Source organism: Theropithecus gelada, chromosome 1 (genome assembly GCF_003255815.1).
Source record: "Theropithecus gelada isolate Dixy chromosome 1, Tgel_1.0, whole genome shotgun sequence".
NCBI classification, from domain to species: Eukaryota; Metazoa; Chordata; class Mammalia; order Primates; family Cercopithecidae; genus Theropithecus; species Theropithecus gelada.
Window position 1 is genome coordinate 144,786,431 of NC_037668.1, and position 14,285 is coordinate 144,800,715.

Consider the following 14,285-nt stretch of genomic DNA (forward strand, 5'->3'; position numbering starts at 1 on the left):
TTCTCTTGCATCTCCACCTACCTGGGAGTCACCCCGGCTCCCCGCTCCACAATATCTCTCATATTCAATCCTCCATATACCCTAGAGATCCCACTTTTGAGACATCTCTCATATCCACCTTCTTTTCCATCCCCCGGTACCTCTGCCCAGGCTGTGCCCTCATTATCACTCACCAAGGCCATTATCATATTTTCTTAACTGAGGTCCTAAGAGAGGCTCTTTGCCGACCGTGAAGGAAGTCAGAAAGAGAAGGGTGACTAGTAGGAGTGAAGGTAAACTCTCTGTAAGCTCACCTGGTAATTCTGATCAAGAGTAGGGAGAAGTTTTCTTGAGGTTCTTCCCTTCATGTTTGTCTCAAATTGAACCAATCTGTACACTTCTGTTTTCAAGAAGTTGGTGAACCACTGAGCTGCCTCATTGCCACAGTCTCTGCCTTTAATGTCAAGGCCAAATATCCTGGAAAGGTCACAAAAGAACACCAGGTGACTTACTTATTTTCAATACACTGAGGGATGGTGTCAAAAATGAACAGCTGGACTGTTGGGACCTGACCAGCCCAGAGGGCTGTTAAGTGTTCCTTGGGTCAAAGCTGAGCAAAAGCACAGGAGAAAGGAGTAGAATGTGCTCTGGGGAAGAGCTACCCAAACCTTAATGTATGTGCAAATCCTCCAGGATCTTGTTTGGATGCAGATTCTGGTTCAGTAAGTCTGGGTTGGAGTCTGAGATTCTACATTCCCAACAAGCTTCTGGATGCCTAAGCTGCAGTGTCCATGAACACAAGGATTTAGGACACTTTCACAAGAGGAGAGGGGTTGTCCTGTGGCAGATGCACCCTGAGCTTAGAATCCAACAGACCTGGGTCAAATTGGAACTCGGCCATTCTCTAGTTCTGTGGCCATAAGCAAATCATTTAACTTCTCTGACCTGTCTCCAGTTGTAAATTGGAGATAATTATATGGTATCTACCTATGTCACTTGGTGGCAACAGATAACTTTACATAACACAGTCCCTCAAGGTTTTCTTGCTTAAATTCCCCAAAGGAGTTTTAAAAAGCTATGGACCCTTCACAGAACTATAAGTTGACAGGTAAACTTCTTCATCATAAGTTTAATTTGTTCTGAACGATATCATTTCCACTGAATTTTAAACATTGACATTTAAAATAAAATGATTACAGTATGCTTTTAAAAGTATGTAATGAGATCTAAAGGCCATGTTGGTTTGATATCCACCATTATCCATTTAAACATTTTTGTGTTATTCCTCTTTTTATTCATGAACACATATGCATATTATTTTACTTATGTAACTTTATCCTAATATATTTTTATGGCTATCGATCACTTTCTGTATTTCTTTTGAAGCAATTAAATTTGCTTTGTTTCTTAAGCTTTCAAGTGTGAAGAAATGTTTTCAGGATTGAGTTATCATTACAATTATGATTTATATATCATAACAAAATAGATATGCTATATATTTTGATAATTACTGAACATTAAAAATCAGATTTTATTGGAAATTAAATGCTTAATGAACCCTATAGAGCATCCATAAAACTCTGAATGAATCTCACATATTGCTAGAATAAGACAAGGTTCAGTATTAATTTTAAATCTTTCCTTTAAATAAGCCCTGAGGAATTTTTCACACAAATAAAGAGACAGAAATGGGAGTTATAGTAATTTCACTTATTCCTTGAACCTCTAGGCAATATATGTCACATAGCGATTTGTCATCAACAAGTATTTTTCATAATTTATCAGCAACAATTTGATTGGAGGCCTCTTCATTTTAATGTAAGACAAAGAGTTGGAACCACTGATTTGTACAACAAGTTTACCCTGTCATTAACATCACCCTCTTTATCAACACCAGCATTTTTCATTGTTTGGGACCCTGTATGATTTTCCCTCCACGGGCAATGCCCCTAGTAAGATGTGGGGTGGACAGACAAAAGCCTTTCCTCTGTACAAAGAGGAAAGGTTTATGGTGAGGCAGAAGAACTTGCCGACTGTAGATATGATTCACAGGATCTGGAAATTGATTCCCCTACCCTCATCTACCATGGGAAGGGCTTGCCCCTCGCCGTGGGAAGGCTCACACCAGTGTGAGGACTCCTGAGGCAATGCACGTGAAGGAATTCAATGTGGACACCTGAGGTGCTCCCAGTTAGATGAACCCCTGTATACCCTGCCACCCACAATCCCGGTCTGAGGGTAGAGACTCCCTACCCTCTTACCTCCTCTCCCATCTACTGTCAAATCTCAATGCTGCTCCTTTCACATTGCTTGGGCCTATTCCTTCTCTCTAAACTCCCTTCTTGAAGCCACTGTTTCACCTCTGATTAATTCTTGGCTCTACGGACATCTCATGATCCTCTCCTGGCCTTCTGTCTTTCCCCTAAAACTGATTCCATCCCACTGTTCAGCAGTTCCCTAAGTATATGCTCCTCGATGGAGCTCTTCCCTTATCCCCTTAGCACAGCACTTGTACGTAAGTGCACACGTATTACCCACAGCATCCACCCACCTGGGGAAGCTAATGGGTGGCACTTTGAAAAGTAGAAAAGCCGCCAACAGGGCAAAGGAATATTGATCAACCAGGATCCCTTCCCCCTCCATGGAAGGCATCCCTCCACCGGCCCTGTCTCCCATCCCTGCACCGGCTGGTATCGTTCCCTCTGCCATGCCATCTTCTCCAATTCTTGCAGAATTTTCTGCAGAATACATTCTCTTCTACATTTTGACACAAAATGTCTCATCAGCAACATTCCATAGAAAAAAACTGACCCTTGCTCTGTGGGTTCAATAAAACTTCATGAGTAAGCAATCGCTTAACTCACAAATCAAAAGCAACTCACTAAAAATTATGTAAGAGGGCATAAAAACTTGAATAAACTCTTACAAAGAAAATCCAGATACTTTTACTGGCAGGTTCTACTAATAATTAAAGAATAAATAATACCAATCTTACACAGCAAACAAAAAATGTGTTTTTAAGACTTGCCATGTAAAAGTGGAAGAAAGGAGTAAATGTTTAGTACTAAATCTAACACGGGATTTTACTAAATGTAAAATCCCATTACAGATAAAATTATAAAACTTTATTAAAGAGATAAAATAAGACATAAAGAAGTGAAGAAAAAGAATATTTATAGATAAGGTAGATTAATACAATAAAGATAATAAAGATAATAGCTATTTAAGAGCTAATATCTAGTTAAGTGCTTACTGTGTACCAGGTCCTCTTGCAGGTGCTTTAATACACACACACACACACACCCAGATGCACATACATATTTTCACATCAATTTTCTCTAAATTGAGCCAAAAATTCAATATAGGGTTGAAGTCATGTCTTTCTTCCCCTTACTTAAAAGGAAACATTAGCGTCACCTTTTAAGACAATAATCAGGCTGGGGATGCTGGCTTACGGCTGTAATCCCAGCATTTTGGGAGGCCAAGGCAGGTGGATCCCTTGAGGTCAGGAGTTCAAGAACAGCCTGGCCAACATGGTAAAACCCCACTTCTACTAAAATACAAAAGTTATCCCGGTGTGGTGGTGCCTGCCTGTAGTCCCAGCTACTCAGGAGGCTAAGGCAGGAGAATCACTTGAGCCCAGGAGTTGGAGGTTGCAGTGAGCCGAGATCGTGCCATCACACTCCAGCCTGGGCAACAAGAGTGAAACTCCATTTCAAAAAAAAAAAAAAGACACTAATTATTCATAAATCCTTGTGATAATCAAGAAGCCATACTGGTCTATAATTAGTCTAAAAAAACTTCACACAAGGTGAACAGGGAAAGCTGATTCAAAACACTAACAGTGAAAGTTTAAAATAAAATAAGTGGTGAGGCGCAGTGGCTCACGCCTGTAATCCCAGCACTTTGGGAAGCTGAGTGGGGTGCATAACAAGGTAAGGAGATTGAGACCATCATAGCCAACATGGTGAAACTCCGTCTCTGCTAAAAATACAAAAATTAGTCTGTGTGGTGGTAGGCGCCTGTAGTCCCAGCTACCCAGGAGGCTGAGACAGGAGAATTGCTTGAACCCGGGAGGCAGATGTTGCAGTGAGTTGAGATGGCGCCACTTCACTCCAGCCTGGGCGACAGAACAAGACTCCGTCTCAAAAAAAAAAAATTAATACAATGAAATAAATGTAGAATAATATAAAATTCATGACACTTCATTCAGCCTTGTCCAAATAGCTGTGAAGGGACTTCCTTTTCTTTTTACTAACTTGAGGTTGTTAGTTTATGTTATTTGATTCTGAGCTCTGGTGGGCTGGCTGTGGTAATCACTCTGTCACTTACCACCTGTTAGGGGTCAAATGTTTGTGTCTCCCCAAAGTTCCTTCGTTGACACCCTCAGCCCCAATGTGGGGCCTATGGGAGGTAATTGGGTTTAGATGAGGTGGAGCCCTCATGCTGGGATTTGTACCCTTATAAGAAGAGGAAGAAACACAAGAATGCTCTCTCTCTTCATGCAGGCACCAGGAAAGGTCATGTGAGGACATAACGAGAAGTGGCCATCTACAACCCTGAAAAGCTACCTCACCAATCTACCAGCACCTCGACTTGGACTTCCCATCTTCCCAAACTATGAGAAATTAATGTCTGTTGTTTAAGCCACCCAGACTATGGTATTTTGTCATAGCAGCTGGCACTAACTAAGCACACTATCTATGTTATTTCTTCAGTTTTTAGCAGTTCCCTTGGCAATCAATCCATTACAAATAGCTTATAAATATAGGCTGAACTAGTTACAGCATGTCTAACCAGCTAGAGAGGGCAGTACACTGATTACACCTCTGTGTCAATCCAAATGCACAGCTCTCAATCATTTTCACCAAACTGCCAGGGTTCCAGGCTCTCTATTCCCACCTCATCCAGATCTACAATTGATGCATGGAACAGAATGACATAAGAAAAGGCTGCAGGCCGGGCGTGGTGGCTCATGCCTGTAATCCCAGCAGTTTGGGAGGCCAAGGTGGGTGGATCACCTGAGGTCAGGAGTTTGAAAGGCAGCCTGGCCAACATGGTGAAACCCCATCCCTACTAAAAAAAAAAAAATTGGCCGGGTGTGGTGGCATATGCCTCTAATCCCAGCTACTGAGGAGGCTGGGGCAGGAGAATCATTTGAACCTGGGAGATGGAGATTGCACTGAGCCAAGATCATGCCATTGCACTCCAGCCTTGGCAACAAGAGCAAAACTCCGTCTCAAAAAATAAATAAATAAAAAAGAACAGGCTGCAATTGGTGTCTTTTTCAGATCCAGGCAACTCACCTACAAGGTCTTGCTCTTTCCCTCTTTCCATCCAGGAAGGTGTGCATGTCCCTAGATTTCTGCCTATTTAGCTGGTAAAGAGCCTTGGGGGAAAAGCTTGCTCACTGTCGGCGACATAGTGAGTCTACAGAGCAACACCTATATTACTCATGTGACACATGTCAGCCACGTATTTACCCATTGCCTTCACATGTCTTCCAATTAAGTCGAGATGGCTACACTCTTCCTCTTCAAAAAATTAATGGGCTCAAAACCTGTCATTTATGGAAAAGCATTTCTTCTCATTACACATACACGTTAAAGGCAAAAGCCTTAGGAGGCAAGTGGGTTCAAACCCCAGCTCTGTGTTTTCATGGCAGTGATCTAAGGCTTGGTTTCCTCGTTTGTAAAGTGGAATTAAGGACCCCCCTCACGGGCTTGCTAGGATAATTACCTGAAGTGCTGAATTCAGTGAATTATTGCTTCAGACTTTTGAAAATTGGGAACCATGAGTGGTGGATTTCAGCTTAGACACTTTGCTTGAAAAAAACATAAGATGAGAGTTCAGGGAGTGATCCGAGGCTCTCCGCTGAGCCCTAGGACCTTGGACAAAACCAACTTCCATACACTTAAAAAGCTCAGTTGGTGACAAGGGATCCAGATCATCTCATGACAAGCATCTAAGTCTTCTTAATGAGGAAGGACAAGACCCCAGCAAACCATGGAACTTGACAACCCAACAGAAGTCCCACAGGCCAAAAGGAAGCCAAGGCCTGAGGTATGCCTTTGGCCAGAAGTGGAAATCCCTTACACCCAAGGAATGTGCCTTCATCTCAACCACACACTTCAGAGGCTGCAGAGTCCATCTGGAAAGCTCTGGAAACTCCAGGATCCTTCTCACCCAGCCCTGAGATACAGCTGTTAAGTCTCCACTAACTCCCTTGTCTGCCTGGTTGGAGAGTTGATAATTCTGAATGAAGATTTGAACGAAAGGAGAAAAGCCCTAAAGATGAGCACATTGTACCACCTTTATACTTGTGGGAATCTTGCTTTTAATTTTCTGCATGTTTTATGCTTTGACATCTTTGAGTCTTGTTGACACTGAAGAAACTACTTCTCCCAGGGCCGACCAATTCCTACAAATAATAGACTGATGACCTGCAAGTGTGCCTGTAATAGGAATACCAACCCATCCAGAGTCTGCACTCCCAGTCACCTCCTTTATTTGGTGCTTACATGCCGGGCCACTAGTCCCCTGCCCTAGTCAACCCCAGAGCCAAGTACCAGACAACCTGTGTCTCAGAGCCTGCTGAAGTTATTCAAACTAGCGAGCCCTAAGCCTGCCACCCCTGCCTTGCTTCTCCTTTCCTGTGGAAACCACAATAAAAGCCCTTGCCCCCATGCTCCCCCTGCTCCCTCTGCCTCCTGACCCACCCTGGTGCTTCTCCACTCGGCCTTGTGTGGCATGGCGTGCCTCCAATTTCTAAGGAATCTGTAGGTATAAACATCTTCTTTTTTCAAGACAGTCATTTCTATGTCTGCGTGTCTAACCATACCTGATTAAAACAAATCCTAGGTACCCTTAAAACAATACCCTGCATCATCCACTCGCGCCCAATCCCAACCCAAACTGCACTTCTATTAAATATTTCCTTTACTGATGTCATCCTCTACTGTAGAAACTATAGCAAGACAGAATGCAGCGAGAAGCCTGAAGGGAAATCAAGCCTGTTGCAGTTCCCCAGATGCCCCCAGGCAGAACACCTGCAGTTGTGGAGTTTGTTTGAGGAAGGCTGCTTGCTAGGCAAAACCAGCTGGTCCATATCTGGAGCCTTGAAGATCAGGCAGTTGTTCTCATAAGTGATGGAGACCAGCACCAGGCGAGGCTCCTGCCGGGCAGTGACCATGTGTCCATCTTCCTTAATCACCAGCCAAAACCTGCAGAGAAACAAACCAGGGCACACTCAGAAAATCCTCCTCCACCTCCCAACAGCTACCCTCCAGCTTTCTACTTCCTCAAAACTCTCCACCCGCCCTGACTTGGGACCTAACATCATTTTCCAGACAATTATCCAGGTCTGGCCAAATGATTTGAGTCTAAAAGTTGGTGACCCCAAAAAGAGCTTATTTGGCAGAAACAGTTCTGGGAGAGCTTCTGGCTGATGTATGGCAATCTCCAGTTTCAAAAACGAGAACAGGAGGCTGGCTCAGACACTTTCCCCTCACTGCTTAGGCAACCCTGCTGCCTGTGCGGGGGCTCTGCTTTGGTTAGAAGCTTCTGTAGGTCTGCCATATATGTCTCTGTGGCCCTGGAAGAAGTAAAATAGCTTTCAGGGCCTTTTGTTGTAGAACAAGATGAGGCTGGCCAAGTGAATTGGAGTCTGAGACAAAGGTCTTGCAATGTTGCTGCCTCCAAGAAGAACCAGGCCGGCCTCTGCTCTGTTTAACTTGCTGTGGCATGTGGGGGTCCTACATCAGGAAACCTCCCAAACAGCCTTTCCTTTTCATGCACACATTCTGACATAGAGAACAAAGACTCACAGAAGTACACATTAGATAAGAATCCCACTTATTTCCTAGAGAGCCCACTGTGCTGGCCTTGGTTTTCATACTTTGTATTTCTACGGGATGAGCTGAAGAGTGACGGAAAGCTGGCCAGGCCCAGTTTGTTAGACTTTTACCTACAGCCTAGCATATAGGTTGGGCCTACACCACACAAAACACTGTGTTGCCAAAAAGAAAAAATCTTCCACTCCTAGAAAAAATAAATGTCAATATCGCAGTTTGGTTCCTTTACTTTAGTTGTTTTGTTTCATTTTCTTTATTTTGAGACAGAGTCTCACTCTGTCAGCCGGGCTGGAGTGCAGTGGCACAATCTTAGCTCACTGCAACCTCCGCCTCCTTGGTTCATGTGATTCTCTTGCCTTAGCCTCTCGGGTAGCTGGGATTACAGGCGTGCACCACCACGCCCAGCTATTTTTGTATTTTTAGTAGAGACGGGGTTTCGCTATGTTGACTGGGCTGGTCTCAAACTCCTGGCCTCAAGTGATCTGCCCCCTTGGCCTCCCAAAGTACTGGGATTACAGGTGTGAGCCACCGTGCCCAGCCCAGTATCACTATTTTAGAAAGAAGATAGAATCTGCAAGCAAGCGGGTGAGGAAAATGTGGGCACTGGTGAGTAAAAAGTGCCTAAAAGCCAGAGCCTTTCAAATGTGAGGAGGATAAAAAGCACAGCCCCTTCCAGAAGCAGGGATGGCTCTTCCCAGGAAGACATTCCAAAATATGACCAGAGTCATCAGGGAAAGCCTGAGGAGACCTCAGGAGGACATCCGGTAGCAGAGCACAGGGAGATCCGTCTCTGCCCTGTCCTGACCCTGACAGTCTTGCATCCGCAACCTCCTCATCAGTAGAGTCCTTTCCAGGTGCTGGCTAAACTGTCCCTTCCCTGCAACCACACCGGAAGACAATGGCTGGCAGCCTGTGCCCTGCTAGCTGGCATGACGATGGCGTGGCAGTGTAAAGGCATTCCCGTAACTGTCTTGGCTACCCCCTTCCAAAAAGCTGGTGACTGGGTAGCAGCAAGTCCCCACCCCTCTGAGGAGACCACCTTTTCCTTTCTAAGTGTATAAATGCATATGTGTATTATTTATTCATATATATATTTATATTTCATTGATTTCGAGAGAGGAGACAGGGTCTCACTCTATCACCCAGGCTCTAGAGTGCAGAGGCATGATCTTAGCTCATGGCAGCCTTGAACTGCTGGGCTCAAGCGATCCTCCTGCCTCAGTCTCCTGAGTAGCTGGGACTACAGGCACACATCACCACGCCCAACTGATTTTTTTATTTTTTGTAGAGATGGAGTCCCACTGTGGTCTGGACCTCCTGGCTGGTCTGGAACTCCTGGCTCAATTAATCCTCCCTCCTTGGCCTCCCAAAGTGCTGAGATTACAGATGCGAGCTATCCTGCCTGGTCAAAGATGTCTTTAGATCCCACAGTTCTCTGGTTCACTCAGCCTGGGGCTGGGTTCTATAAATCAGAGGATGTCTGCCCAGAGAACGGGGCTACAATGAAATAGGCAAGCATCCTCTGATTTAGATGCCTAATAGGGCTGGGCCCTATTCCCTATCTCCAGCCTTGTCCCTTGGTGCACAGTTCTTTGGTTAACCTCACCAAAGCCTTCACCCTTAACTTCCAACATGCCCCATCCCCAGACAAGACTCCCTTTGAGATCTGCACACAACCAGAGCCATGTTCAAACAAGAGTGGCAAATCTGTTTGCACGTTATTTCTGACATTATTTCTCCATGGGCTGAATCTTCTCATCTCCCATTCATCCCTTACTAATGTTGCCCTTCACCGTGGCTCACAGCCTGGCCCGTGGCTCCAGCCTATTGTATAATAACACAGGCATTAACTGCTGGGGTTAACAGTGGGAAGTAGTCACTAGAGGTTTCCCACTCATCACTGTCACTGAAAAAGCAAGTGGCAACTTGCCGGGAGTCCAATTTTGGGTCAGGACAATGACAGTAATCATAGGTTAAAAGGTTGCCATTTGTAACATACCCCAACCATCTCATTTCCCTGTCAACCTGGGCAATATTATTTTTCACCTCTTTTTTTTTTTTTTTTTTTTTTTTTTGAGACGGAGTCTCGCGCTGTGTCACCCAGGCTGGAGTGCAGTGGCGCGATCTTGGCTCACTGCAAGCTCCGCCTCCCAGGTTCAGGCCATTCTCCTGCCTCAGCCTCCGAGTAGCTGGGACTACAGGCGCCCGCCACCACGCCCGGCTAGTTTTTTGTATTTTTAGTAGAGACGGGGTTTCACCATGTTAGCCAGGATGGTCTCGATCTCCTGACCTCGTGATCCGCCCGCCTCGGCCTCCCAAAGTGCTGGGATTACAGGCTTGAGCCACCGCGCCCAGCCTTTTTCACCTCTTGTGCACAAAATGATGCCCAGTGAAAGAATAACTAGTTCTATTCTGCCAGATCTGAAAGAAGAGTTAAGTCTGGAGTATGGATTTCATCATGACCAAGTTACTCCAACCTAGTCTGCAACATAAAAGCCGGTGCCTTGAATTTACAGGTAAAACATGGATCAGTGTAGAAGCCTAGAGCCCCAATTCCCCAAAAGAGCTACAGTGCCCTGATCAACAGCAACGAGTAAGTGGAGCCCAAAACAATGGAAAAAAAATCTCATTTCCCAATTACAAACTGGCCTGGGGAGCAGGAAGGACTGAAAAGTGAGGGAAAGCAGGAACCCTACCACTGAGTATGGGACGAGAAAGACAGCAGGAATTGGGCAGGGAACAACATCTTGGATAATAACCTCAAGGGATTCCTTTCTCCAACAGTTAATCATTTGCGCAGAAGAAATAAAAAGCTGGCTTCAGTAAGGGTTTGGACAGAAAAAACTGATCAACTCACATATGGCTGCTAAGGACAGCAGAGATTTCCAAGGTCAGGGAGAACAACCACGCCCTCCCAGCAACTGCACCAGGCAGCCAATGCCAGCATTCTGCTAGGTGGACTTTAACCACTCAATGCTTAGCGTGCTCAAGCCAAGTGTGCACAAGTATACTAAGAGCTTTGAATAAAATACCTTCAGAAATTTGAGACCCAGAGCACTTCCAGAGGAAAATCCCAGCTCCTTCAAACAGTTAGTTCCAAAGACACAGGTTCAGAATGGAATTCATTAAATGAGGCCTTTCCCTGAATTCTAGGAACATTTGTAGTAGTGTTATTAAATTATCAGGTGGAGAGAAGAGCAGTCATTGAACAGAGTTCTCTCCAGCAAGCCTGCTTTCAAATTGTTAATTAACCTTTGATAAATAAAACGTAGTTAAAATGGGGCTTTAGAGCCCATGAAGTTCAACCTCATTCTTTTGCAAATAAGAAAACTTTGTAAACGTTCGTCCCAAGTCTCCTGATCCTCAGTGCAATCCTTATACTTTTATATCATGCACTGGTTTCATACAAACAGCGTAAGTACTGTACTCACACAGATCTGAGTTCAAATCCCCACAGCATACACTGATTTTCTGGACTTGGATGAGATACTCATTCTTTCTGATACTGTTTCCTTATTTGCATAGTGATAATTATATCAAGCCCACAAGATTGTTATGAGGCTTAAATATGCTAATCTATGCGACAGGATTTAGCTCAGTGTCTGCTGCATTTTACCACTGAATTAACATTAATTTCATTGCCTTTCTCTCCACCCCAGGCTTCACATCACCCCACCCCATCCTAAGCGTTTATTTTTTAAAACAAGGGAACGGTAATATAGTTGTATTTATGTTAGGATGCCAATGGGAGCAAAAAGCACAGGCAAAGGACACATATTTTCTTTCCATGGTTGCAGTAGTCAGGGCAAAGCAGTGACAAAGAGAAGTGGGAAAGAAACAGTTCTTCAGGTGATCAGAGGAAACGCAGATTAGAACTGGAAACTGTCTGTGAAACCAATCCTTTGAGTGAGGAAGGAAGTAGTGCAACCTAGTCTGCAACACTGATTTTCTCTGGACATGCATCGTGAGAACTTGGTTCTCCCAGTTTTTTGGAAGGTGTCCAGTCCCACAGAGCCTGAAGTCTCTCCAGCAATAGGAAGACTTTTCTTATCCTTCATATTTAAATAAGCTCTAAACATCCTCTTCTTCATGGTCTCAGATAAAACCCTTTAATTATAGCATCAAAATCACCAGGGGGAGATTTAAACATTCTACATGAGTTGGCCCCACTCTTGGTGATTCTGCTTCAGTAGTCCTGGGATGGGAATCTCAAGAAATTATAGTTGAAAAAGCTCTCCAGGATAAGAAATTTGGGGTGGCGGTGGGAGAATGAAAATCCTCCCATGATTCATATGGTCTGTGTACACAACACTTCTCTAAGACTCACTGAAGTTTTCCAATACCATGGAAGCCCACATTTCTTTAAGAAGGCAGCAGTCTTCAGAAAACAGTGCATCTGTGTGTGCTGGAGTGAACACAGGGATGCAGATGGCTCTCTGCTAGAGGAATCCTTGAATGATCAACTTGCAAACCTCCCTCCCCTTGGACACAGGCCACAGCTAAACCATCTCAGCCAGATAAGAAGGCATCTTGGCTGGGCACAGTGGCTCACACCTGTAATCCCAGCATTTTAGGAGGCCAAGGCAGGTGGATCACCTGAGGTCAGGAGTTTGAGACCAGCCTGGTCAACATGGTGAAACCCCGTTTCTACTAAAAATACAAAAATTAGCCAGGTGTGGTGGTGTACACCTGTAATCCCAGCTACTCGGGAGGCAGAGGCAGGAGAATTGCCTGAACCTGGGAGGTGGAGGTTGCAGTGAGCTGAGATAGCGCGACTGAACTCCAGCCTGAGCCACAAAGTGAGATTCTGTCTCAAAAAAAAAAAAAAGAAGAGGAAGAAGAAGAAGAAGGCATCTTAATCCTAAGTATGAAATGTCTATGTGTCAGACCCAAAAGTCCCAAAGTTCCAGGCTGTGAACAATTCTGCCTATGGGAGAAGGGGGGGCACTATTCCTTTAATGGCAAGTAAGGGACCCCTGCCCCAGAGTCCCCATGCCACTTGCTCATCCTTAGTCAAAGTGTATCAGGCCCCCCTGGCACCCCCAGGATTGGAGAAATGTGAGGAACAAGGCCCACTAAGCCAATGCCCTTGAACAACATTTGGTTTCTTTCTTGCTGCTTTCTAGTGCCAATAGCTTTATTTTTCTACTTTGGTACAATAAGATAGAATCACAAACTTTAGAGCTAGGGAGGCTTGGAGATACAGGTCAGACTCCCTTCTGTTACAGAGGAGGACTCTCTCGTCTAGGGAAGGGCAAGGGATTGCCCCTACATACTTCACCAAAAACAAATCTGACATGAACTTGGCTTTCCCAGCTAAACGACCAACGACTCAACAGTCAGCCCAGAAACTCAGGCGGCAAACCTCTATAATCCTTCCCAGATAGGTCGGGCCCCACCTGCCTCCCCCTCCTCATCCCAGGCAGGCTCCGCGCTGCTCCGCGCCCGCGCTCGGCCGTACCTGTCCCGCAGGTTGCCACTGCGCAGCCCCATGGCCGTGCACTCCGCCTCGCTCACCGGCACCCCCTTGCAGGATTTCACCGGATAGATCCAGAGCTTCGCCACGGTGCCCACCTGCTGCAGTCGCCGGCGCCGCCTGGGCCATGCTCGGCGCCAGGCGACAGCCCCCAGCGCCACCGCGGCCAGTCCCAGCACCGCGACCCCAAGCCACCTGGGCCGGGCCTGGGCTGGGAGGCCGAGGCGGGCCAGCGCGGAGGAACTGGAGGCGCCCATGGCAGAATGAGGGCGGTCGCGGACCTGCGCACAGACCCCGCAGCGACTGGAGCCCTGGAGGACGAGGAGGCCCTTAACGATCCGGGCGGGTGGGAGGAGTCAAAGTTGACCCAAACACTGGCCCTCTCACCCTTTCACCGCCGAGATGGCAGAGCGGTTCCGCGGAGAGCGGGAATGCCTTAATGCGGTGACAAAGCCTGCGTGGTAATGGGGGAAGACAGGAAGAGAGCCACTGGGGTACCCTGGGCGCCGCGGGAACGACGACGTCCAAAGCCAGCGAGCTCCGGGGTGGTCAGTGTCTCCTCCCTCTTCCCCGCCCCTACACCGCGAGAGTTACCCGTGCAGCGTGACCTTTAGCGCCAGCACTCTGCCACCCCCTTCTCTGCTAATACGGCGCGTTTTCTCGCACGACAAGATCACCACAGAACGTGAAGGCGGGTTGCAGAACGGAGGATTTACAAACATTTGGGGACGACTTTTTCTGGCAGGATGCCGCGAGAACTGCAGGACTTTCTGCACACAAAGACAGTCTAAACCTCTGCACTCAAAGACGAGAAACTCTAGCGTGGCTTATAGGAGTATGACTCAAAGTCCTCCACTCTCCACTGCCCTCTAACCTCGACCCCAGGAAAATGTCTTCCTGAGAAAGCTCAAGGCAGCCAGGAGAATTTTCCGTTTATTCTAGCCAACACCCGATGGTAAGGCCTCTGACCCCCCTTT

At 46.1% G+C, this 14,285-nt stretch overlaps 1 protein-coding gene across 4 annotated transcripts in view; it reads right to left on the reverse strand.

The window, feature by feature from the left end:
* The window catches only part of MARC2 (mitochondrial amidoxime reducing component 2), a 37,124-nt gene extending 23,262 nt beyond the window's left edge, over window positions 1-13,862 (reverse strand). For all 4 annotated transcript variants that reach the window (XM_025367356.1, XM_025367337.1, XM_025367328.1 and 1 more), the window contains exons 1-3: window positions 13,294-13,862; window positions 7,029-7,202; window positions 294-456 (exon numbers count right to left, since the gene is read on the reverse strand). In XM_025367356.1, coding sequence (XP_025223141.1) covers window positions 294-456; window positions 7,029-7,202; window positions 13,294-13,565 — 609 coding nt within the window. In that variant the 5' untranslated portion in view covers window positions 13,566-13,862. The remainder of the gene's footprint in view (window positions 1-293; window positions 457-7,028; window positions 7,203-13,293) is intronic.
* Between the last annotated feature and the right edge of the window lie 423 nt (window positions 13,863-14,285).